Genomic DNA, 25,334 nt, shown 5'->3' with positions numbered 1-25,334 from the left:
GCTGGAGACATGACTTAAGTGTCCACACTTGTGGTCAAAGTGGCTCGTGGAAGAGGAAGAAAGAAATGGAACTGGTCGGAAGCCAGGTGAAGCCCGGACAATGAACCAGGCAGGCCTGGGAGTGGAACTCACTACCCAAAGGGCAATTCAAAATCCCTTTACCTCAGATTCGCGACAGGACATGAATTTTAAAACCACGTGTTTGAGGTACTCGAAGTTGATCTCGCGAGCGTCAGTCAGGTCAGCATTATTCGTGACTGAAGGTGCCATGTTTGACATCTCAGGCCCAGGCTTCTCTCGGACTTCAAAAAGCTCATTATCAGGTCTGATTTTCTGAAAAAACGAAAGATGCTACAGTGAGCCCTTCAAGACAGGTCTGAAAATGACATGGGAAAGTCACCTGGCCTAGGCTGTCATCACCGGAAGCTCTTTGCCACACGCTGCACACAGCAGGGTGACGAGGGCTCAGCTGGGAAGGAAGCGCCAGCACTTGAGAAGGTAGGGTGCTGGCTGGGAGGAGGCACGAGGGCCATGGGGAAGTCCAGCCATCTCCTTTATCTGGCTCAGGACTCGTCTCCTGGGGCGGTGAGCACCCGACCTGGCCTTGCGCACGCATGTGTGCTGCACACGCCGCCTCACTGACCTCACTGGCTCACAGAAGGAGGGCTTGTGCCAGGGCTCACAGAGCCACTTTCCAGAAGCACGGTCAAGCTGGCAGGGCCACTGTCCCGCCAGCCCACATCTGGCTTCCCAGAGGTCTGTGGTTCCGGGCAGGAAGGGAGCACCCTCAGGCAGCGAGGGCCCTGGGGAGGACCACGCAGCCAGCAGGGCTCGGGTGGCGGGGAGCAGGGCCACTCACCAGCTCCTTTTGCAGAGTCTTCTTGAGCTCCAGCATCCTTTGCTGCATCTGCTTTATGGTCTGTGATCAAAGTCCCACCCCAACAGAAAGCCATCCATTAAATGCACGTTCCACCATCTCTAAGGTGCCAAGGACCACAGCACAGACAGAAACCCCTTGGGTCCCCATACACCTGTCAGACGCCCCTGCCCTGTCTCCTGCGAGGCTCGTGCTGATGACACACCTGCCGCCTCTCTCCCCCACCCGCTTCTGCTCTGCACACACGTGCTCTCTGGGCCCTGCCAGGGCCACCGCCCCAGTGCCGCCCCCACCATGGCCTGGGTCCTCAGGACTGCTTCAGGCACTTGCCCCTGTAGGTGGCAGAGCTCGAGATGCCTTTGCACAGTACGTTCTGTCCTTCAGAATTATGTTTACGTGCTATCACCCCCAAGGAGGATACCTGGGCCAAAACTTAACAGGTCTCACCACTACCACTGATCTCCTGGAATACCCTAAGAATTCTCAGTGCTGATCTGGAACAGTGTAAGAGATCATGGCTTTTTGGCATAACCCACCAACTTTGGGTTTTATAGCTTTCATTTATTTTCCTATTTTTGGTGAGTTTAATTATTAGTATTACAGGCCTTAAATATAATTTATTACACATTCCATTAATAACTAGAAAGGCTGAACTTTGTTTTCCAATTAAAACATTTACTGTATAAACAATACAGGGAAGAATTTTAAACAAAAATTTCTCTAAAACCTCACAACTCTAACATATCAAAGAGTTTTTCCTGTGAACTTCTAGTCCATGTCACCATTCTTGCACTGAATAGCTAGAACTCTGAATAGTATTTTGCATTTATCAGTGTTTCCACAGCTTTAGTTTTCCTAATAATAACTTTTAATGTGACAGTAATTCTAGGGGATGCCCCATGTTGTCTTATATAGCCAAATTTCCTTTTTTTTTTTTCTGACCACACTGCCTGGTCTGTGGAATCTTAGTTCCCTGACCAGGGACTGCATCCACTGGCATGGCAGTGAACGCGCCGAGTCCTAACCACTGGACTGCCAGGGAGTTCCCTGCGCTTCCATGTTTAAACAAAGCTGCAATAAGCTTCATTTTCTCAAGAGTGGTATATCCACAGTCCTCTAGGGGAACAAGATGGTTGGGTTGGGGGATGTGAAAGCGCCTCCAGCTCCCGTGAAGCACGGTACACTGCCTCCAAAACCTCGCTGACAGAAGGGTGACATTCAGTTTCACTGTGTATTCTCCGGTTGACCATGAGGCTGGGCATTCCCCCAAAAGTACACTTGCTATTTTATGTTGCTTGATTTTCTAGGTTTTTGACTCATTCATTAATTTACCCAACAAATACTGAGTCTCTACACTGGCCTAGAGACTGAGGAAACAGCAAAAAAAAAAGGAAGAAAAAGGAAGAAAAAATGTCTGCCCTCTGGAGGGAAAAAGTTAACCAGCAAATCTACAGTATATCACAAGGTATAAGAGGCTGGAGAAAAAGAGGAAGGTGGGGGGACATGAGTTTTGGTGGGGAGGGCTGGCAGAACAGCAGGGGAAGCCTCATCGAGAAAATGACACCACAGAAGAGGCCAGGGAACTGGGGAGGGCCTTCCAGACAGAAGGCTCAGCAAGTGCAAGGGCCTGAAGGCGGGAGGGCGCTTGGGCTTCACAGAAAGGCAAGGCTGCTGCAGCAGGAGCGGAGGGTGCGGGTGAAGGGCAGTAAGGAGCCAGACCACTCAGAGGGTGCGGGGTGAAGGGCAGTAAGGAGCCAGACCACTGAGGCTTTGCGGCCACTGTAAGGACTTGGGCTTTTATGGGGACAGTGAGTCATCAGAGAGCTGGAAAAGACAAATACAGGGGAACCAGTTAGAAGCCCACTCCTGTCCTCCTGGGAAGACAGGGTGGTCACTGGGTCACAGTTGGCAGCAGGGGTGGGAGGAGAAGCAGCTCATTTCGCGTACAGTTTGAAGGGAGAGCCCGAGGGATTTTCTAATGATCTGGACGTTGGCTGTGAGAGAAACAAGAGGGCCAGGGATGGCTGCAAGGTTCTGGCCATTTCCTGAGATAGGAAAGATGGCAGCAGATGCTAGAAAGTGCGGTCAGTCTGAAGTCTGGCTCTGAATGTTTCCAGTTTCAGCTGCCTTTCAGACACTGACACAGAGGAATATGGTAGATACAGAAGTCTTGAGTTCACGGGCACTGTCTGGACTTGAAGCCGGGGGTAAGGTGCCAGCAGCGCACAGGACGGGTGAGATCGCCAAGGATGCGAGTGTGATCTGGAGAAGCTGAGTGAGGGCAGGGCCTGGGGACACACAGCATGCGCGCCTGTATTTCCCCACAAGAGATTAGTGGGTGTTGGGGAGGGGAAAGGCAAGACAGGGAGGGAGGGAGGCAGGGGTGGGGAAGAGAAAGAAGGAACACCTTTTCCTTTGTTAAAGAGCAACCACACAATTTGCAGGCAGAATTTCAGGCCAGAGCACTAACCAGGCCATACATTAACTTCACAGGACACAGTAAACCCAGGCTCAAATGAGCCCCTGCATTTACAGGTACAGAGGCCAGGCAGGGTGGGTGGAATCATGACATTTATTAAGCCTCTATCAAATACCAGAAAATTTACAGGAAACTAACAGTTTCATTTCATCACCCAATACCCGCCCCCTAAAACCCCCAAACCGCTTCAAGGCAAGCATCAGCGCTCTCATTTCACAGCTGGAGAAGAAGGTACAGAGGCCAGGGGACTGGCTAGGACCAGCTGGCGAGGGCAGAGGGGGCAGGGACACCGAGGCCTCCTACTGCCCCAGCCCTGACACTCGGGATGCCACCTCAAGTCAGCGCTGGGAGAAGACTTGGGGAGTGTGAAACGAGAGGGCCATGCACGAGGCAAGCAAGCAGAGAAGAATCAGGAGGAAGCCCTTTTAATGGAAGAGGTAAGGCAATGGCACCCCACTCCAGTACTCTTGCCTGGAAAATCCATGGATGGAGGAGCCTGGTGGGCTGCAGTCCATGGGGTCATTAAGAGTCAGACACGACTGAGCGACTTCACTTTCACTTTTCTCTTTCACGCATTGGAGAAGGAGATGGCAACCCACTCCAGTGTTCTTGCCTGGAGAATCCCAGGGTCGGGGAAGCCTGGTGGGCTGCCATCTATGGGGTCGCACAGAGTCGGACACGACTGAAGCGACTTAGCAGTAGCAGCAGCAGCAGCAAAGCCGCCCCCAAGAGGAGCCCGGGGCATCAGCACAAAGCCTGAGCAAGGGACTGGGGGGTTTTAGGAACAAAGACGGGAAAGGAGACATAAACAGCTGAGGTGGGGAGCATCCTCACCTTATTTTTCTCTAGAAGTTGCTGCTCCAAGTCCTGTTTTTCCTTCTGTAGCTGCCCCAGATCCATGGCTGCCCCCATCTCTCCGTTTGGTATTCCCTCCACAGCTGGAAGCTGGTACTCGGGGTCTTGCCCGGCCCTCGAGGTCACCTACAGGGTGGTGGCAGCACAGGTGATGGTCAAGCTAAGCCACCGACCTCACTGCAAAGGGGACGACTGATGTGTCCGCCAGGCACCCAACAGGAACCAGACTGTGGAGATCCCCGCAGGGCCCTCTGGGCGGCAATCAACCTCCCACACAAGGAGCCGGCTGGGAAGGAGGGCTTCAGCACTTGAACGCAGACAGGTGTCGTCACATTAGATGGGCTCCTCAATGCTCACAAATCCCTCGTCAGGGAGGTACCCTCCTGTTGAAGAAGAACCCGAAGCTGCCCATCGCCCCCCAGGCCTGCCCACTGCCTCCGCCCATTGGTGACATGCTGCCCCCCACTGCCCCCACACCCTGAGCAGCTCAGGTGGGACTCACATGGGGCTTGCTGGCTGACAGCACCAGGGGCCGCTCCTGGCCCGTCAGCCTCAGCAGGTCCTCCTGCGTGGCCGTGGCCTCGGCCCTCAGGCCCTGCAGGGCCTCCAGCTCGCTCTGCAGCTGGTGTGTCTGCAGCAGTGCAGAGTCGTGACCTAGGTCAGGCATAGGAGCAGTGAGCACCCTGCCTGGGCCCCTCCAGGCTGGGGTCCCCAGCAAGAACAGGCGAGAAGGCTCAGCCGGGGGCAGGGGCCTCACCTTTCTTCAGCTGGAGAATCTCCTGCTCTTTCTGGAGAATCACTTCCATTTTCTCCTGCAGACTCTGCTCCTTCTCGCCCACCACGGCTGTCAGGTCAGCGGCCTTGGAGAGAAAACCCAACATGAGAGAAGGCTAGGAGTAGCAATCACGTCTTTCTTAAAGGAGTCTCCACTTTTCCATTACCCAGGGTCCTCCATGAATCCCTCCCTGAAGGCCACAGCCTAGAACATTTCCCAAGCTAACCTCTGCAACTATTAACAGAAAAAAGCACAGGTCAGTTCTCTTTGGCAGGCACAGGGGCAACTGCCCCCACGGCTCCCTGCCTGCAGTGGGCCCACCACAGACATGGCCATTATGCCCAGCCTTCCCACAAGCTGTCAGGACTGTAACTTCATGTCCTGCGTGCCTGTGATGTGCCCAGCACGGGATGCACACAACTTCACTGTTGTGGTATTCATGAAGGTGTGATTATCACAGGGTCTTTTCAGAGGCAACTCCAACAGACCTGTTAAGAACCTACCACAGCCTTAGAGCCAGTTACCCAGACCTGGGCCTGAGCCTGAGCCTGTCCTCAGAAGACGGCTTCTCCCACCCATCTGGCTGAAAGCTCAACTGTGGTCTCTGGGGCCTACAGCCAGTGGGGCCCACCTCCTAGAATCAGAACCTGGGGGTGGACTTGCCTCCAGGTAACATTTATAACAGTAACCAACTATCAAAATTTTAAAAGGTTATCCCATGGGGTGAGGGTTTCTTTCCTTCTGTCTTTTTTTGGCCACACCACACGGCATGTGGGATCCAGTTCCCTGACCAGCGGTCAAGCCCACGCCCCCCGCACTGGAAGCACAGGGTCCTAACCACGGGACCACCAGGGAAGCCTGGAGGGTTTCTAACGGTTTCTCCTACCTTCCTAGAGACATCGGGAAACCAAGCATCCCTAGACCTGTGTCCGCCCCCTGCTCCGAAGAGACGGGAGGTAGATCAGTCCCGGCTGGGACTGATGGGGGTCGCATCCCACGGGGCCTACCTGCTGCTGCAGCTCTTCCCTCTGCTTCCGCACCTCCTCCAGGGCTTGAGCCACTGCCACACTCACGATTTCTCTTTGGCTCCATTCCTCCTACAATCCAGAAAACGGGTAGGAGATTTGCGTCCCAAAACGCAGTTCCCACTTTCTTTGCTGCACACATCACGTGACGCCCACAGAGAGGACTGTCTCACAGGAACAGACAAGCGTGTCTCCTGCTCCCGAGGTTCCCAGGCTACCTTCTGGCCTCACGGCCTTCCGTTCCTCTGTGAGATTTGTCCCAGTGCACAGCCCACTAACCCCTCTGGGCACAGGCACACCGCTGAGGGCTGTCATCCCCTAAGCACGCCAGTCAGTACTCAGGCCAAAGGCTAGGGGACCCAGACTTGAAAAGCTGCTCTAATGAAATCAACACAGAACCAGATGACTCAGGCCCATGTGAACGGAGCAGCAGACTGGAACAATTTGATTACAGAAATGATAACAAGCAATTACTAAATTTTAATAGAGCAAATGTCAGATTCATCAAAATCATCCATAGTACAGGAAAGAAAACGGAGACTCTGAGAGGTCATGTAATTTGCATGAGGTCTGAGAGTGAGTAGGTGGCAGGGCCAGGTTTTAAGCCAGTGCCTGAGCTCAGAACCAAGCCTCTGGCTGCTACACTCTACCACCCAGGCCTTTCTACCTCAAGCAGGGCTGCTCCACTGGCCTTTCCCAGATCACTGTGCCTCTTTCCTGACAAACACATCAGTCCTCTCCCCTGACATGATGCCGGGCTCACTGATCAACCCCCAGATGAATAATAATATGACTTCTCAGGTGCCTGCACACGGGTCAGGAATGTCTGCTGTTTCTATCTACCCACAATCACCCCTTTCAGGGGTAAGAGCCTCATCACTGCTATTCCCCACTCCCACCCTGCAATTCCACATGGTTCTCGTAGGGCTGCCAATAATGATGCCCCCCGTTTTGTGGCTATAGGAATAAGCATGTTATTCAGGCCTGGTCAATCATAGTACCTCATCCCTGTGGCCAAATCAATTTGTCCAAGGGTGGCTCTGCCATCCAAGATGAACCAATCAAATCCTTTTTTATATCAAAATCCATTTTTAGTATGGTAAAGTTGAGTGGGACATGTCTTCATTCCCCTGGGGTTGCTAAGTTGGAATGTTATCAGTGTGGAGTTGCTGAAGTGATGTCCTATCAACCATCATGGAGGAACACAAGGACAAGCTGGGTGACTGACAGGGTAAGTCAGGTGAGGCAAGCAAGGAGGAGACCCGAGGCCATGTTCTAGTCGGACAAGTATTTCTGGTTCTGTGAACTACTCAGCTCCACCTGTGAAATCTCCTTTTCCAATTACACAAGCCAGGGGGTGAATGGAGGGAGATGCCAACCTCACGGCCTGTCCCTTCTGACTTCTACCAGGGAGCTGTCTGAATTGACTTTCCATGAGTCCACCTCTAGTAGAGAAGGAAAATTGGTGCTGCAACTCAAGAGGCTGACAGTGGGACCTTGAACTAACCCAGACAATCCCCTGCATGGGAGAAGCTCTGCTGACACAGGAGAAAGAACAAGGGGTTTCAGGCTGAGCCGAGCTATGAGATCCTGGCCCTGCAGGCCCAGGTGCTGGGATGGGTGACAAGAACGTCCTGTGTCTACAGGTGCCTTTTCTGGGGAAGTTCAGGAGAGACACTATGACTGACGCTGTCTTAAGGGACAGGAGGCGGGCTGTGAGCAAGAAAACAGCAAAGCGTGTCAGGGCAGGAAGCAGAGGCTCAAAGCACCTCCATGCCAGGAACTGCACCTGGCACTTTTCATCCATGGTCATGCTTTATCCTCACAGTATCATCCTCTTGAGGTCAAGGGTCAACACCTTCAGTGTGAAAAAAGGAAACTAGATTCCCTCTAGGGTCAGCTCGTGAGGGGCCAGGGTGGCACCCAGAACTGAATCCACGTGGTTCTAAAGTCTGTGCTAGTGCTACAGAAACACACATGACCCAGGAGCTGAGGCTGAGCTCAGGGCCACTGAGCAAGTCAGCAGGCCACCCACATGCACAGTTCTCTGCCCCTGGAAATGACTTTCCCAGAGGACTGCTCTGAAAAATATGGGTCCAAACAATACCAAAAAAAAAAAGTGTGCACCTAAAAACAGTGTTTCAAAACACCTGAAGCAAAGATTGACAGAGGGAGAGAGAGACAAATCCATGGTCATAGCTGAAGATTCAGCACCCCTCTAGTAAGTGATGAGACCCGCAGACAGACAAACAAACAAACAAAAGCAGAAGACCTACAGAAATCTGAACAATACTGTTGACCAATATGACCTATCTCGCACTTAGAGGACGCCCTCCCTAAATGCGGACTATATATATTTTTTCAAGTGCATTCTGTTACTTACCAAGATAGACTATAGGTTGGGTCATAAAGTAAGTCTAAATAAATATCAAGCACTGAAATCATTCAGAATATTATCTGACCATAATGATATTAAGCCAGAAATCCAAGACATTGAGAAAATTCACCCAAACATTTGAAAATTAACCACGCTCCGAAAAAGCCTGTGTGTGCTGTTTTTCAGTTACTGCCTCAGCCCACACCCAGCATTTCATATTCTGCTTTTAGACGCTGAACCTGGGATTCTGCAAACCATGTTTCTCCCTCCGGGTCCAGCCGGCTCCATATTCAGATACTGATACATACTCATCTCTGCCAACAGGGGGAGCTCCAGGGAGACTGGAATGCAGGAGGAGGGAGGAAAAGACTGCTCCTTTTGGTCAGATTGCAGTTTCTGCGAGCAATGCAGCTTGGCCCTGGCAGCAAGTTCTTCCTGAAACAGCAGCTGCATCCACTCTGCAGTCTTCTGACACCTGCAGCTGAATTCATTCATGGCCCTATTGCCCGGCACACACACCAGCACCACTGCAGTACAGAGCCCCCTCTTCAGAGGTCTGACTGGCAAATCTGTGGAGCTCCTCTTAATTCCTAAATTTAGTAATTCCAACTTCTTCACTTTCTTCTCTTAGTCCTACAGTTGGAAAGCTGAGTCCTACAGTTGCTACCTTTGTGATATCTTTTAACTGTTTCAGCGCTGGAGAAGAAACTACCTTAGAACATAAATTCTCACTCAAATATCTGGGGTGGTTCTTCTCTCCTAGCTGGGCCGTGAACAATGTGCTGTGCATCAGATTTTCCTCCTGGTCACATACTTGCAGTAAGCCCTGCCATCCATTCGCTCCTCCCTCTTTACCTCTTCTGCACATCTAGAATTCTCCTCCCAGTACTTCCTTCAGTGCAAGTCTGTTACCAGCTAATTCTCTGTGTTTTGTTGCTTTTCTTTCTGTGCTACTACAATGCGGTGTCTGGGTGTGGATTTGAAAACTTGTGCTATTTGGATCTGTAAGAACTCTTATACCTGTCCCTGTGACTCGGCAGCTTTCATCAGTCTGAAAAATTCTCACCCATCATCTCTTTAATGCTTCTCAGTTTTTTTCATTGCCTCTGAGCTTCCACTGACACATGATAAAACATCTCACAGTATCCTGTCTTTTATCATTTTTTCCCTGCATTTCATTCTGCCCTTTCTCCCATGACTTATCTCTTTAGTTCCAATCTGCTGTTAAGCTCATTATTTGTTTTTTAGGAGCTTTACTTAAGTATAATTGACAATAATAAACTGCACATATTTAAAGTGTACAACTGATGAATTATGATGAAACCAATACCAAAATTAACAGTGAAAATATCTGTTCCTCCAGAAAGTTTCCTCAGGTCCCTGGGAAATCTACTGCATTTTTACTTTCAGCTACTGCACTTTTCAGTTTTGAAATTCTTATTTGACTCCTTTTCAAAACTACTGTCTTTTATAATAATTTCTGAATCCCTGCTAAAATGTTCAGTTTTGCCTTTATATTCTTAAACAGAGCAAGCACAGCGATATACAAGCCTCCTCAAAGGTCTTCCTGCTTCTGTACTTGCCTCCTTTACAGAGCATTCTTCATACAGAGCCAGAGAAATCCTGTTAAAACTTCTCACATGTTCCCTCGGCTTAAAACTTCCAGTTGCCTCCTCGACAACCCCCTATCATCCACAAATGCTAGTTCCACTCCTTCTCTACTCACAGTATAGAACCTTCCCTTGGCTACTCCAAATGCACACATAAAGACATGACACCTGGACTTCCCTCATGGTCCAGTGGTTAAGAATCTGCCTGCTAATGCAGGGGATGCGGGTTTGATCCCTGGTCTGGGAAGATTCCACACGCAGCACAGTGGCTGAACCCATGTGCTGCAACTACTGAGCCTGCACACCTAGAACCTGCGCTCTGCAGCAGGAGAGCTCATTGCAACGAGAGACTCTTGCACCGCAATGACAAGTAGCCATCACTCACCGAAACTTGAGACGGCCCACATGCAGCAACAGAGGCCCAGCACTGCCGAAATTAGACATGACTTTGTGAAACTGACACAATTAGATAAATACCTTCAGCTTCTTTAGCTCAAGCTGGTGATGCTGTAAAGAACATTCACATTCATTCTTACTTTCTTTAAGGGCTGCATTTTCTTGCTCCAGCTTTCTCTGCAAATTGAGGAAAGTATACATAAAAGAAAAGGTCTTTACGCTATTTCCCCTGGGTGTAGGCCTCTTTGACATGTAACCTTTAAAACTGCCCCTTTCCCTTTTGTTGCCACTGCAGGGGTGGGACAGGAGGACAGGGTTTGGGATCAGAAAGGGAGAGTCACCTGACACTCTCCTCTCAAGAAGAACTAAGGCACTCAATTCTGAAGCCTATGGAACAAGGAGGGAGGCCAGGGAAAGGCGGAAGCCATTAGGGATGGGCAGTACACATTTTAGGAAGACAGGAAAGCAGCTGATGGGACTGGTCAGGAAGTCCACGTGCAGCTCAAGAAAAACCATCTGCTTGGGGTTTTCGTAAAAAGCAGTCTTTTTACAACCAGTCTCATGAGCAGGTGTGCTGTTAAAATAGAAAAATTCCTCTAAAAAGTGGTGCCCGAGTTCAGAGGCAGGCTGGTCTTCTTCCTGTCAAATGGCCTGGCAGCCTGGCTGCGCGTGAGCGGGGTGCTCCCAGCCCCTTTCCTTCCCTCACTCACCAGCTCCCGCTCTGCGGCTGTCAGGTCGGCCACCCGCGCTCTCCCCAGGCCTGCAAGCTGGGCCTCCAGCGCGTGGATCTGCTCCGTGCGCTGCTGCTCCAGCGCGAGGGCCTGCTGCTGGGCGCGGCTGCTCTCCGTGTTCACGGCGGCCTGAGGGGGCAGCAGAGGACAGCTACTCCTGGTGACACGGGCCCTACCCTGTCTTCCAAAGATGAGTGTCCTATAGAAACAACTCTCCTTTCTGACCTTCTCCAGCCTGGGTGCTACTGAGGTCCCTTGGCCTGCTCAGGAGTTGGGGCTAGGGGACAGCTCTGGGCACCAGTCCTAAGACACAGCCCTCCTTCACTCTACTCAGTGCTGCCCTCTGTGGCTGAGGCACTTCCCTGGGGAGGCACACAACACAGGGATGAAGAGCAGGGGCTGTGACCTCCAGAGGGTGCAGGTTCGGCCATTTCCTAGCGGGGAGACCCTGGGCTAGTGGCCTGGTCATCTTCCTGAGCCTGCTTCCTCTAGTGAATGAGGACAGCAGTGCACGGCTCTGAGGTCTGCTGCCAGGACTAAATGGAAACACATATGGGAAAGAGGCAACAAACGTCTTCACTTCCTAGTTTCTAGCTCCATACTCGACCTGGGGCTGTGACTATGGGCTGAGCCCTTGCTGTCTTCTCCCCAGGGCCTGGAGCTGTTCTCCATAGCCCCAGCTGCAAGATGAGGTTTGACCACCAGTGGTCACACAATACTTAACAGTTCCAGAATTACGCAGGGCCCTGCAGCCAGCTGTTAGGTGGGAACTAGCCAGTCACCACCTCTCCCGGTAACTCAGACCCTCCAGCAGGTCCTGACTCCCTCTCTCTGCAACTGCCTGTCTGCCCACAACTGTATCTAAGGTCCAGATGCCATTCCAGGAGCTGGGAATGAGTCTGGGGACTTCAAGGGCACAAAGGAAAGAATCAGGGGCCTAGAACACAGCAGGCATGATCACCACTTACAAGCTCTTGAATTTGAGCTTCCTGAGCTGCCACCACGTCACTGCTCTGCTTCAGCTTCTCTTCAGAGGCCTGCAGGCTCTGCTCTAGTTCTTTCACCTAAGAGGGAAAGAGAAGTATCCTTTTGTTCAAAACAAGCTGAGTAATAACAAATGGCTTTTAAAATCAAATTTATTTAAATCACAAAGCAGGTACACTAAAGAAAAAATTTTAATTAGAAAAAAAGATGCTCATAAGTCAACCATTATAAAGTACTATCATTCTAACACAGTTTCATTTTTTTGACTTTTTTTTTACAACTCTGTATACAATTCTAGTAAAACTGTGTATTTTTCCTCCGTGCTCAAATTTCCTTCTATGTTTCCATGTAGTCTTCAAACCTTAGATTATTTCCTCCAAGGATGTTGTATAATTTCCTGAACTGCTGTCTACTGTCCAGGTAACTCAGCTGTCTTCCGTTTTGCAGACAGAATGAGGCAGCAGTTGGCATCTTCACGTAAATATTGTTGATCTGGTTTGAATCACTTGCTTAGGATACATTTCCAGAAGTGGGATTATTGCCTGTGAGACAAACTTAGGTTTCCCTTGCTCCACACATGCCGACCAAGTCTGACTGTGTCTCTGGCACTGCCCCAGGACACGAGGCCCGCAGGGGGTACAGGACGACACAGCACCCAGTGCTGAGCGAGACTCGGCCTCCAGCATGATCTTTCTGTCTGACTCAAGCGGACTTTGCCCATTTCTCCTACAAAGATTTTGCTGAGTCAGGTCTTCCCTAGAGGAACTTTATTATTAAAATACAAGCACATAGAAGGTTGCAGCTTTGTCAAGGAGAGGGAGGTACCAAATGAGAAAAGAATATTTTTAGGCCTCACGGTTCCTCATATATGTTCAGAAGTAAGTTTTCATGGAAACAACCCCACAAGAACAGTGTGAGCACTTCCACAGAGGAAAACAGTTATGTCATTTGCTCATGATCACAAATTTTATCAGTGCAGAGCCAGGACTGAAACTTGCCTTTTTAAACTCCTGGATTTAGCAAATATCTATGCAAGTTCCAGTTTGCAGGCAGAACTCAAGAAAGATTCAGATCCTCAAAAAGCTATGCATGGAGTTATCATATGACCCAGCAACTCTACTCCTAGGAATATGCCCAAAAGAAATGAGAGCATAAGCCCACACAAAAACCTTGTTCATACACTAACACTCACTGCAACAGTATTCACAATAGCCACAAGGAGGAAACAACCGAAACATCTATGGGCAAATGAATGGATAAATAACATGCTGTATCTAGAATGGAATCAAGGTCTGAAAAAGGCTTGTTCAGTCTTAAAAAGTAATGAAATTCTGACATATGCTATAACATGAATGCACTTTGAAGACATTACGCTAAGTGAAGTAAGCCAGACACAAAAAGACAAAAACTATGATTCCAGTTTTTGAGGTATCTAGAGTCATCACATTCATAAAAATAGAAGGTAGAACTGTGGGCACCAGGAGCTGGACAGAGGAGAGAACGGGGAGTTATTGTTTTAATTGGCACACAGTCATAGTTTGAGAAGATGAAAAAGTTCTACGAATGGATGGTGGTGATGGTATGCAAAAAATAAATGTACTTAATGCCACTGTACACCTAGAAATGGTTGAAATGGTAAATTTTACATTTATGTGTATTTTACCATAATAAAAAAGATGATTGAGAAATAGAGCTGAATTACAATAAAGCTAACAAAGCTGTAGTCAGGAAAAAATATAGCTTTACATATATTAATACTGACCAAGAAACAAGAAAGACTTTAAAAATGAGTTAAGCATTTGCTATGGCCTGAATATCTGTGCACCCCCCAATTCCTATGTTGAAATCTTAACATCTGACGAGATGGTGTTAGCATGTGAGGTGCCTGGGAGGTACTTGGGTCATGAGAGTGGAGCCCTCATGAACATGATTAGTGTTCTTATACGAGGCCTCACGGAGATCCCCTGCTACTTCTACCACTTCACACTCGTGAAACTGGCAAGAAAACGAAAAGGCTGAGAAATGCCAGTGCTAGAAAAGACAGAGATGCATCGATAGGAACTCTCTCGCGTCCTGGGCAGCCCTCTGGGAGCATTCCTGTCCTACCGAGTCACGTTAAGTCACATACACTCACTATCCTTCTTAAGGCAACAGAAATGAGGATGTTCACTGCAGGGTCATCTGCGGTGACAGAAAGAAGGCGGCAGTCTGGATATCTAGCAGGAGGTGAGAACGATGAAGTGGACACAGAAGATGGAGCAGTGCAAAGTAACGAGGAGAATTCATGTACAGCAGTATCACTTACCTAAATTAACACACACAGAAAACAATGTTAGCTGTTTTAAGGTTATCCAGCAATAAAAGGGTCTCTATTTACCACACTAGAATGGTTTCCTATGGGAGGAAGGGGAAAGAAGATAAAAGGGAAGAAACAGAGAAGAGAACAATCTTCTGTGGAAGAACGATGCTAATGTGGCAAGAATGGAGAAAACGACTACCTCAGTTCTCTACAAGCAAAACCCCAAAGAGAAACCCTTTGGAAGAAAATCTCTGACCCAGGGGAATTCTCAGCCACAGCCATGTCATCTAAGGGCACCAGGGAACCACCCAGACACAGGAGTGAGGTCAGTACCCGAGTCTCCAGGTTGTTGATGGTCTTGGCCTGGCTGCTTCTAGCTGCCAAGAGCTGCTGTCTGGTATCCTCCAAATTCTGCTCAGCAAGTGTTTTCTGTAAGTTGAAAGAAGAGAAAAAGGAAACAGTCATTTCTTCATTGCATATACATTTACTGATATCTACAACACATTATTATTTGTGCAAGGCATGAAGGACATGAATACGCACAAAAAACTTCAAAATAGTAGAGAGAAAATTCACATATTGTAAAGTATACAAAGAAAAACTTGACAGGTTTTTGACTTTGAGGCCGCGGCAAAGACTAACCCAAGAGAGTATATAACAGAGTGCAACAGTGCGCACAAAGCGGCAGCAGAGAGCGGGGATGCTCACTGCCTCAGCAAAGGAAGAGGCTTTACTCTCCAAGCTGACCAGGGCCGAACCAGAGCACCTGGGCAGAGGGAGGACACACAGTTCAGTTCAGTTGTGCATGACTCTTTGTGATCCCATGACGGCAGCATGCCAGGCTTCCCTGTCCATTACCAACACCTGGAACTTGCTCAAACTCATTTCCATCGAGTTGGTGATGCCATACAACCTAACCATCTCATCCTCTGTTGTCCCCTTCACCTCCTGCCTTCAATCTTTCCCAGCTTCAAGGCCTTTTCCAAGTAGTTAGTTCTTTGTATCAGCTGGCCAAAGTACTAGAGTTTCAGGTTCAGCATCAGTCCTTCCAATGAATATTCAGGACTGATTTCCTTTAGGATTGACTGGTTTGATCTCTTTGCAGTCCAAAGGACTCTCAAGAGTCTTCTCCAACACCACAGTTCAAAAGTATCAATTCTTTGGTGCTCAGCTTTCTTTATAGTCCAAAACTCACATCAATTCATGATTAATGGAAAAACCATAGCATTGACCAGACGGATCTTTGTTGGCACAGTAATGTCTCTGCTTTTTAATATGCTGTCTAGGTTGGTCATAGCTTTTCTTCCAAGACGCTTGTCTTTTAATTTCATAGCTTTGTAGTCACCATCCGCAGTGATTTTGGAGTGCAAGAAAATAAAGTCTGTCACTGTTTCCACATCTATTTGCAATGAAGTGATGGGACCGAATGCCATGATCTTAGTTTCCTGAATATTGAGTTTTAAGCCAGCTTTTTTACTCTTCTCTTTCACTTTCATCAAGAGGCTCCTTCATTCCTCTTTGCTTTCTGCCGTAACGGTGGGTATCATCTGCATATCTGAGGTTATTGACATTTCTTCAGGCAAACTTGATTTCAGCTTCAGCTTCATCCAGCCTGGCATTTCGCGTGATATACTCTGCATGTAAGTTAAATAAGCAGGGTGACAATCTACAGCCTTGACGTACTCCTTTTCCAATTTGGAACCAGTCTGTTGTTCCATGTCTGTTGCTTCTTGACCTGCATGCAGATTTCTCAGGAGGCAGATAAGGTGGTCTGGAATTCCCATCTCTTGAAGAATTTTCCTGTTTGTTGTGATCCACACAGTCAAAGGCTTTGATGTAGTCAATAAAGCAGATGTAGATATTTGTCTGGAACTCTCATGCTTATTCAATGATTCAGCAGATGTTGGCAATTTGATCTCTGGTTCTTCTGCCTTTTCTAGTTCTGGCTTGAACATCTTGAAGTTCATGGTTCATGTACTGTTGAAGCCTGGCTTGGAGAATTGTGAGCATTACTTTGCTAGCGTGTGAGATGAGTGCAATTGTGCAGAAGTTTGAACTTTCTTTGGCATTGCCTTTCTTTGGGATTAGAATGAAAACTGACCTTTTCCAGTCCTGTGGCCACCGCTGAGTTTTCCAAATTTGCTGGCATATTGAGTGCAGCATTGGACTTTACTTCCATCACCAGTCACACCAACAATTGGGCGTTTTTGCTTTGGCTCCATCTCTTCAATCTTTCTGGAGTTATTTCTCCACTCTTCTCCAGTAGGATATTGGACACCTACCAACCTAGGGAGTTCATCTTTCAGTGTCATATCTTTTTGCCTTTTCATACTGTTCATGGGTTCTCAAGGCAAGAATATGGAAGTGGTTTGCCATTCCCTTCTCCAGTGGACCATGTTTTGTCAGAACTCTCCACCATGACCTGTCCAACTTGGGTGGCCCTACACAGCATGGCTCATAGTTTCATTGAGTTAGACAAGCCTGTTCCAAAGAATAGCAAGGAGAGATAAGAAATCTTTCCTCAGTGAACAATGCAAAGAAATAGAGGAAAACAACAGAATGGGAAAGACTAGAGATCTCTTCAAGACAATTAGATACACCAAGGGAACATTTCATGCAAAGATGGGCTTGATGAAGGACAGAAATGGTATGGACCTAACAGAAGCAGAAGGTATTAAGAAGAGGTGGCAAGAATACACGGAAGAACTATACAAAAAAGATCTTCATGACCCAGAAAACCACGATGGTGTGATCACTTACCTAGGGCGAGACACCCTGGAATGTCAAGTCAAGTGGGCATTAGGAAGCATCACTATGAACAAAGCTAGTGGAGGTGATGGAATTCCAGTTGAGCTATTTCAATCCTAAAGATGATGCTGTGAAAGTGCTGCACTCAATATGCCAGCAAATTTGGAAAACTCAGCAGTGGCCACAGGACTGGAAAAGGTCAGTTTTCATTCCAATCCCAAAGAAAGGCAATGCCAAAGAATGCTCAAACTACTGCACAATTGTACTCATCTCACATGCTAGCAAAGTAATGCTCACAATTCTCCAAGCCAGGCTTCAACAGTACATGAACCATGAAATTCCAGATGTTCAAGCTGCATTTATAAAAGGCAGAGGAACCAGAGATCAAATTGCCAACATCCGCTGGATCATGGAAAAAGCAAAAGAGTTCCAGAAAAACATCTACTTCTGCTTTATTGACTATGCTAAAGCCTTTGTGTGGATCATAACAAACTGTGGAAAGTTCTTCAAGATATGGAAATACCAGACCACCTTACCTGCCTCCTGAGAAATCTGCATGCAGGTCAAGAAGCAATAGTTAGAACCGGACATGAACAACAGACTGGTTCCAAATTGGGAAAGGAGTACGTCAGGGCTGCATACTGTTACCCTGCTTATTTAACTTATATGCAGAGTACATCATGTGAACTGCTGGGATGGATGAAGCACAAGCTGGAATCAAGACTGCCTGAAGAAATATCAATAACCTCAGATATGCAGATGACACCACCCTTATGGCAGAAAGTGAAGGAGAACTAAAGAGCCTCTTGATGAAAGTGAAAGAAGAGAATGAAAGAGTAGGCTTAAAACTTAACATTCAGAAAACTAAGATCATGGCATCTGGTCCCATCAGTTGAAAGCAAATAGATGGGGAAACAATGGTAACAGTGACAGACTTTATTTTCTTGCACCCCAAAATCACTGCAGATGGTGACTGCAGCCAAGAAATTAAAAGATGCTTATCTCTTGGGAGAAAACCTTTGACCAACCTAGATAGCATATTGAAAAGCAGAGAAATTACTTTGCCAATAAAGCTATGGTTTTTCCAGTAATCATGTATGAATGTTGAGAGCTGGACTATAAAGAAAGCTGAACACTGAAGAATTGATGCTTTTCAACTGTGGTGTTGGCGAAGACTCTTGAGGGTCCCCTGGATTGCAAGGGGATGAAACTAGTCAATCCTAAAGGAAATCAGTCCTGAATATTCATTGGAAGGACTGATGCTGAAGCCGAAACTCCAGGATTTTGGCCACCTGATGCGAAAAACTGACTCACTGTGAAAGACCCTGATGCTGGGAATGACTGAAGGCAGGAGAAGGGGACGACAAAGAGGATGAGATGGCTGGATGGCATCACCGACTTGCATATGAGTTTGGGGAAGCCCCAGGAGTTGGTGATGGACAGGGAAGCCTGGCATGCTGCAGTCCATGGGGTCGCAAAGAGTCGGACATGACTGAGCGACTGAACTGAACTGAACTGAGTGCAGCACTTTCACAGCATAATCTTTTAGTACTTGAAATAGTTCAGCTGGAATTACATCAACCTCCACTAGCTTTGTTAATAGTGATGCTTCCTAAGTCCCAGTTGACTTCAGACTGCAGGACGTCTGGCTTTAGGTGAGTCTGGCTCTAGGTGAACCAGCCAGGATGTCTGGCTCTAGGGAAGACACTAGAGATGTGAAACAGCAGGAGACATCTGGGGAACTACAGCTTCTTGAAAATCACAGTGATGATGGGTTCAGGTCATGAAACAAGACTGGAAAGTTAGACGGCAGATCATGAGAAAAGCCTTTTATGTTATAGAAGGAAGCTCAAACTTAATTCTGTAGGCAGTATTTTCCAGAGTGGAGTCATTCAGACAGTGGCATTTGACTTCTCTGGGTTGGGGTGGGGGATTTAGGTTTGAGGTTTACTCCAGACTAGTTACCTCTTTCAGAAGTTCCTGCACGTGTTCTTCCCCTGAGAGATTCTGCTCTAGTCTCTTCTCCAGGGATGCAACCTTCTCCTGCAAATGTGTGATGAGTTTTTCTTTCTCCTGAGTTTCAGCAGTGACCTGCAGGTGAAAGCAGAAGTTATGTTACACTCTGTCTCCCTCCCTAACCACCTCCTCTAGAATCATCATGTTTCTCTGAAATTCTGTTTCCAACTGCATCCTAGGAGAACCATACAGCCAAGAAATCTTCCCTGAAAATGGAACAGAAAAGATACAAGATCAGAACCCAACACCACTTGGGTATCTGTTTCAGGCCTAGTGCAGTAAACAGCAAATGCTCCCAATTTAAGCAACTGACGAATGGGAAGGAAGGATGCTATTGCCTCTGTGAAATCTAGCCAGGACCCTGCAAAGATGTTCCTCCTCTCTAAAATAACCTTTGTATTGTCATGATCTTTCAGCTAAAGGAATGCTCCTCCCACTCCCATTAAGCATAGGTTTAATTCTATTAATCCAGAGTCTAACAGGACCTACAACTTTATACCAGATGCCAAGAACCAGCAGAGCTAATTCCACTCAAGCTCCCAGCCAATCCTATAATGACCTACAGAAGAATATGCTTGGAAACAGGGGGCTAGATGAAGCCTTATAATGACAGTGTAGCTGTCTTCAGGTTGAAGAGATAATTGAAACAAATGATGGTATTCACCCTGGCTCACAACACAGGAATCACAGGTGAACCACACACAGCAGCACATTACACCATGGCCCCAGGTACACAGCTGCCCACATATTTATTTCAGTCTACCTCTTTAGCAATGGTGGTAGTGGTGGCGGTGGTAGGTTGGGACTAACTTTGTTCCTTTCACTACTGCCAATCTTTGATGCTGCGCAACATCGAAACTGAGGATCCAGGAAGCTTTCATTGTATCATTTCTCAGGTCCTCACTGGTCCTTACATCCGCTGAAGATGCCTATTCTTCACTCCAAAATAAGGTCATACAGCATCGACATTACATTGTGAAGACTAGAACCTCCTCACATATAATTCACTTCCTCAAATTCCCTCACTTTATGCTCTGCTGCTCCAACTCAAGCCACAAACTTTAGATTGCAACTCAGCCAATTCTCTCCTCAGAATACGATGCAGCTACTTGGATCCAAGGTTTTAGAAAGAAGCTTTTGCCATTCTGATTTCTCACAGGGGCGACAACATATATAGTAGAGCAGAAGTTTGAAGAATGGTTTCATTCTGCATCATTCAATAAACTTTGATCAAGCCTATACTCTTTGTGCTGTCTCCCACGGATATAATCAGCTACTGACCCAAAGAAGCAGGGAGGCTGGTGGCAGAGATATACATGTAATTAATTATAAAACAATACAATCGTGCTCCAACAGAGGGACATACAAGGTGCCACAAGACATCAGAGGCAGAAGGGATTAACCCAGCAATCTGATCAGGCCTCCTAAGCAGGCAAGTCCAGGTGGAAGCTGGGGAAGCAAAACAAGCTTTCTGTGTAAAAGGCAGTATGTGTAAAGGGGTAAACAGACAAGTTCAACATGACCAGGAGGCTGGGTGGAGAGGAAGAAAGAAGTGAAGACAACTCCTAAGTCTGTGGCTCAGATGCCTGGTTGAATGGTAATATTACGCAAGGCAGAGAAAACACGGCTAAGAGGGAGTTTGACAGGAAAGAAACGCAGTTTTGGCCAGGCTGACCTACCTTTAATGGGTCTCTTACTAATAATGTTGACAACAGGAATAAGAAACAGGATGGTGCAGGAGCAACTACAGTTTGCAGAGCATGTGCAGGCACTTTCCACTCCTCCAGTCCTCACAACCACCCTTTACTTGACCATTTACAGGGCAACTGAAGCTTAGGAACCAGCCCAACAGCACACACTGTGCTGACAGAATAAGGGTTCAAAACCCAAGCCTTCCTATTCCAAAGCCTGTACTACAATACACCACACATCAATATGAACTTGAGAGATACAGCTGACCCTTTCTAGTAAAAACCAAAAGAACAAGTAAGTCTCATATAAGTCACTGTGTAGGGCAGAGTCAGGGAAAGAAGAAAGAATCAGTTGCCAATTTCCAGTTAGTTTTCTTGCGCCCTATATCCCACAAGGAGCGATTCCCCACCTCTGGATGTTCTACTTCAAGCCCTCAGCACTTAATGTGCTACAGCTAACACCACACTTAATGGTGAGAAACTCAAAGGTTTCCCACTAAGATCAGATACAAAGATAGGATGTCCCCTCTTCCCACTTCTTTTTAACATCATCTGGAAGTCTTTGCTAATGCAATGAGGCGAGAAAAAGAAACAAAAGGAATGGAGATAAGGAAGGAAAACATAAAGCTGCTTTTGTCTGGAGATGATATGATCATCTGTGTAGGAAATCCACATGAATCAACAACAACAACAACAACAACCCTGGAACTTAAAAGTGATTATATCAAGATGGCAGGAAACATGGTTCAGTCAGTTCAGTTCAACTGCTCAGTCATGTCCGACTCTGTGATGCCACGGACTGTAGCATGCCAGGCTTCCCTGTCCATCACGAGCTCCCGGAACTTGCTCAAACTTAGGTCCACTGAGTCGGTGATGCAATCCAACCATCTCATTCTCTTGTCTCCTTCTCCTTCTGCCTTCAATCTCGCCCAGCATCAGGGTCTTTTCCAATGAGTCAGTTCTTGCATCAGGTGGCCAAAGTACTAGAGTTTCAGCTTCAACATCAGTCCTTCCAATGAATTCTCAGGACTGATTTATTTTAGGATGGACTGGTTTGATCTCCTTGCAGTCCGAGGGACTCTCAAGAGTCTTCTCCAACACCACAGTTCAAAAGCATCAGTTCTTTGGCGCTCAGCTTTCTTTATAGTCCAACTCTCACATCCATACATGACTACTGGAAAAACCACAGCACTGACCAGATGGACTTTTGTTGGCAAAGTAATGTCTCTGCTTTTTAATATGCTGCCTAGGTTGGTCATAGCTTTTCTTCCAAAACACTTGTCTTTTAATTTCATGGCTGCAGTTACCATCTGCAGTGATTCTGGAGCCCAAGAAAATAAAGTTTGTCATTGTTTCCACTGTTTCCCCATCTATATAAAATTCAATTGTTTTCCTATATACCAATAATGAACAAGTAAAATTTGAAATCAAAACTTACTATTTATAGTAAGACTCCAAAAATGAAGTATTTAGTATAATCTAACAAAATATGTATAAGATATACATGGGGAAAACTAAAACTCTGATCAATGCAATTTAAAAAAACTAAATAAATGGAGTGATATTCCATGTTCATGGATAGGAAAGACTCAATACTGTCAATGAATCAGTTCTTAACAAGATCAATTCTTTTTTTAATTTTTATTTTTACTTTATTTTGCTTTACAATACTGTATTGGTTTTGCTACACATTGACATGAATCAGCCACAGGTGTACATGAGTTCCCAATCCTGAACCCCCTTCCCACCTCTGTGGATCATCTCTCTGGATCATCCCCGTGCACCAGCCCCAAGCATCCTGTATCCTGTATCGAACATAGACTGGTGATTCATTTCTTACATGATCTGATACATGTTTCAATGCCATTCTCCCAAATCATCCCACCCTCTCCCTCTCCCACAGAGTCCAAAAGTCCGTTCTAAACATCTGTGTCTCTTTTGCTGTCTTGCATACAGGGTTATCATTACCATCTTTCTAAATTCCATATATGTGTGTTAGTATACTGTATTGGTGTTTTTCTTTCTGGCTTACTTCAATCTGTATAATAGGCTCCAGTTTCATCCACCTCATTAGAACTGATTCAAATGTATTCTTTTTAATGGCTGAGTAATACTCCATTGTGTATATGTACCACAGCTTTCTTATCCATTCATCTGCTGATGGACATCTAGGTTGTTTCCATGTCCTGGCTATTATAAACAGTGCTGTGATGAACATTGGGGTACACGTGCCTCTTTCAATTCTGGTTTCCTTGGTGTGTATGCCCAGCAGTGGGATTGCTGGGTCATAAGGTAGTTCTATTTGCAAGTTTTCAAGGAATCTCCACACTGTTCACCATAGTGGCTGTACTAGTTTGCATTCCCACCAACAGTGTAAGAGGGTTCCCTTTTCTCCACACCCTCTCCAGCATTTATTGCTTGTAGATTTTTGGATCGCTGCCATTCTGACTGGTGTGAAATGGTACCTCATTGTGGTTTTGATTTGCATTTCTCAGATAATGAGTGATGTTGAGCATCTTTTCATGTGTTTGTTAGCCATCCTTATGTCTTCTTTGGAGAAATGTCTATTTAGTTCTTTGGCCCATTTTTTGATTGGGTTGTTTATTTTTCTGGAATTGAGCTGCATAAGTTGCTTGTATATTTTTGAGATTAGTTGTTTGTCAGTTGCTTCATTTGCTATTATTTTCTCCCACTCAGAAGGCTGTCTTTTCACCTTGCTTATAGTTTCCTTTGTTGTGCAGAAGCTTTTAATTTTAATTAGGTCCTATCTGTTTATTTTTGCTTTTATTTCCAGTATTCTGAGAGGTGGATCATAGAGGATCCTGCTGTGATTTATGTCAGAGAGTGTTTTGCCTATGTTCTCCTCTAGGATTTTTATAGTTTCTGGTCTTACATTTAGATCTTTAATCCATTTTGAGTTTATTTTTGTGTATGGTGTTAGAAAGTGATCTAGTTTCATTCTTTTACAAGTGGTTGACTAGTTTTCCCAGCACCACTTGTTAAAGAGATTGTCTTTAAACCATTGTATATTCTTGCCTCCTTTGTTGAAGATAAGGTGTCCATAGGTGTGTGGATTGATCTCTGGGCTTTCTGTTTTGTTCCACTGAAGATCAGTTCTTGATCTATAAATTCAGTGCAATCAAAATTAAAATCCCAGCAAGTTCTTTTATGGATATCAACAAACTTATTTTATATGGAGGGGCAAAAGACCCAGAACAGCCAACACAATGCTAAAGAAGCATAATTTCAGGACTGCCACTGTTTGACTTTAAGACTTACTACAGCTACAGTAGTTATGACAGTATGGTATTGGCAAAAGAACAGACAATTAGATCAATGGAACTGAGTAGAGCACCCACAAATACAGTCAACTGATCTTTGACAAAAGAGCAAAAGAATACTATGGAGCAAAGTCAGCTCCTTCAACAAAAGGTGTTGGAAGAGCTGGATACCCACATGCAAAAAAAAAAAAAAAAAATGTAGACACAGACCTTACACTTTTCATAAAAATTAACTGAAAGTGGATCACAGGCCTAAATATAAAACTCAAAACTATAGAACTCCTAGAAGATAAAATAGAAGAAAATCTAGGTGCCGTTGGATATGACAATGATTTGTTAATTGTAACACCAAAGCCATGATCCGTGAAAGAAATAACTGACAAGTTGATTTCATCAAAATTAGAAGCTTCTGCTCTGCAAAAGACAATGTCAAGAGAATGAGAAGACAAGGACAAACCAAAGACTAGGAGAAAATATTTGCAAGAGACACATGTGACAAAGGCCTTTATCTAAAACATATTAAAAAAAACTCTATGATTCAACAATTAAAAAAACCCTCAAAAATAAGAAAACAAACAGCTCAAGGCAAAGACAAAGAAGGTACAGGAAAGAAAGAAAGAAACAATCTTTATTTGCAGATGAAATGATTGCTAGACTCTATAGGGCTTCCCTGGTGGCTCGGAGGGTAAAGCATCTGCCTGCGATGCGGGAGACCTGGGTTCAATCCCTGGGTCTCCCACTCCAGTACTCTTGCCTGGAGAATCCCATGGATGGAGAAGCCTGGTGGGCTACAGTCCACGGGGTCGCAAAGAGTCGGATACGACTGAGTGACTTCAGCAGCAGTAGTAGCAGTAGTAGTAGTATAGATCCACTGTTAAGCTTAATAAGAGTTAATAAGTTGTGAAAAATTAATACATAAATATTTCTATATGCCAGCAACCAATACAAAAAATACTTTTTAAAATTCAGGTTTGGTGTAAAAAATAAAGCACCTAGGAATGAATTTAATGCTAACAAACCTTTATGGGAAAAATGATAGAACGTTGTTGAAAGTCATTTTTAAAGAAACAACAACACTGAATATCTAGAGTCACAGAGACCATGCTCTTGGATAAGAAAACTCACATGATAAAGTAATCAATGCTCCCCAAATGCATCTTCAGATTCAATGTACTTCCAATCAATATCCC

The 25,334-nt window shown here is 46.1% G+C and overlaps 1 protein-coding gene across 2 annotated transcripts in view; it reads right to left on the bottom strand.

Moving 5' to 3' along the window:
• Positions 1–25,334, bottom strand: part of GOLGA1 (golgin A1) — a 47,227-nt gene that overhangs the window by 3,049 nt on the left and 18,844 nt on the right. For both annotated transcript variants that reach the window (XR_011144815.1, XM_068969995.1), the window contains exons 11-21: positions 19,122–19,247; positions 14,742–14,837; positions 12,094–12,189; positions 11,105–11,254; positions 10,476–10,571; positions 5,994–6,083; positions 4,969–5,071; positions 4,714–4,865; positions 4,191–4,337; positions 860–919; positions 163–333 (exon numbers count right to left, since the gene is read on the bottom strand). Coding sequence is in view for 1 of the 2 variants with exons in the window: in XM_068969995.1 (XP_068826096.1) it covers positions 163–333; positions 860–919; positions 4,191–4,337; positions 4,714–4,865; positions 4,969–5,071; positions 5,994–6,083; positions 10,476–10,571; positions 11,105–11,254; positions 12,094–12,189; positions 14,742–14,837; positions 19,122–19,247 (1,287 nt within the window). In the remaining variant the exon portion in view is untranslated. The remainder of the gene's footprint in view (positions 1–162; positions 334–859; positions 920–4,190; positions 4,338–4,713; positions 4,866–4,968; positions 5,072–5,993; positions 6,084–10,475; positions 10,572–11,104; positions 11,255–12,093; positions 12,190–14,741; positions 14,838–19,121; positions 19,248–25,334) is intronic.

Source organism: Capricornis sumatraensis, chromosome 1 (genome assembly GCF_032405125.1).
Source record: "Capricornis sumatraensis isolate serow.1 chromosome 1, serow.2, whole genome shotgun sequence".
Taxonomy (NCBI): Eukaryota; Metazoa; Chordata; class Mammalia; order Artiodactyla; family Bovidae; genus Capricornis; species Capricornis sumatraensis.
The sequence above is the reverse complement of the archived record's forward strand: the minus strand, read 5'-3'. Positions and strand labels throughout refer to the sequence as shown.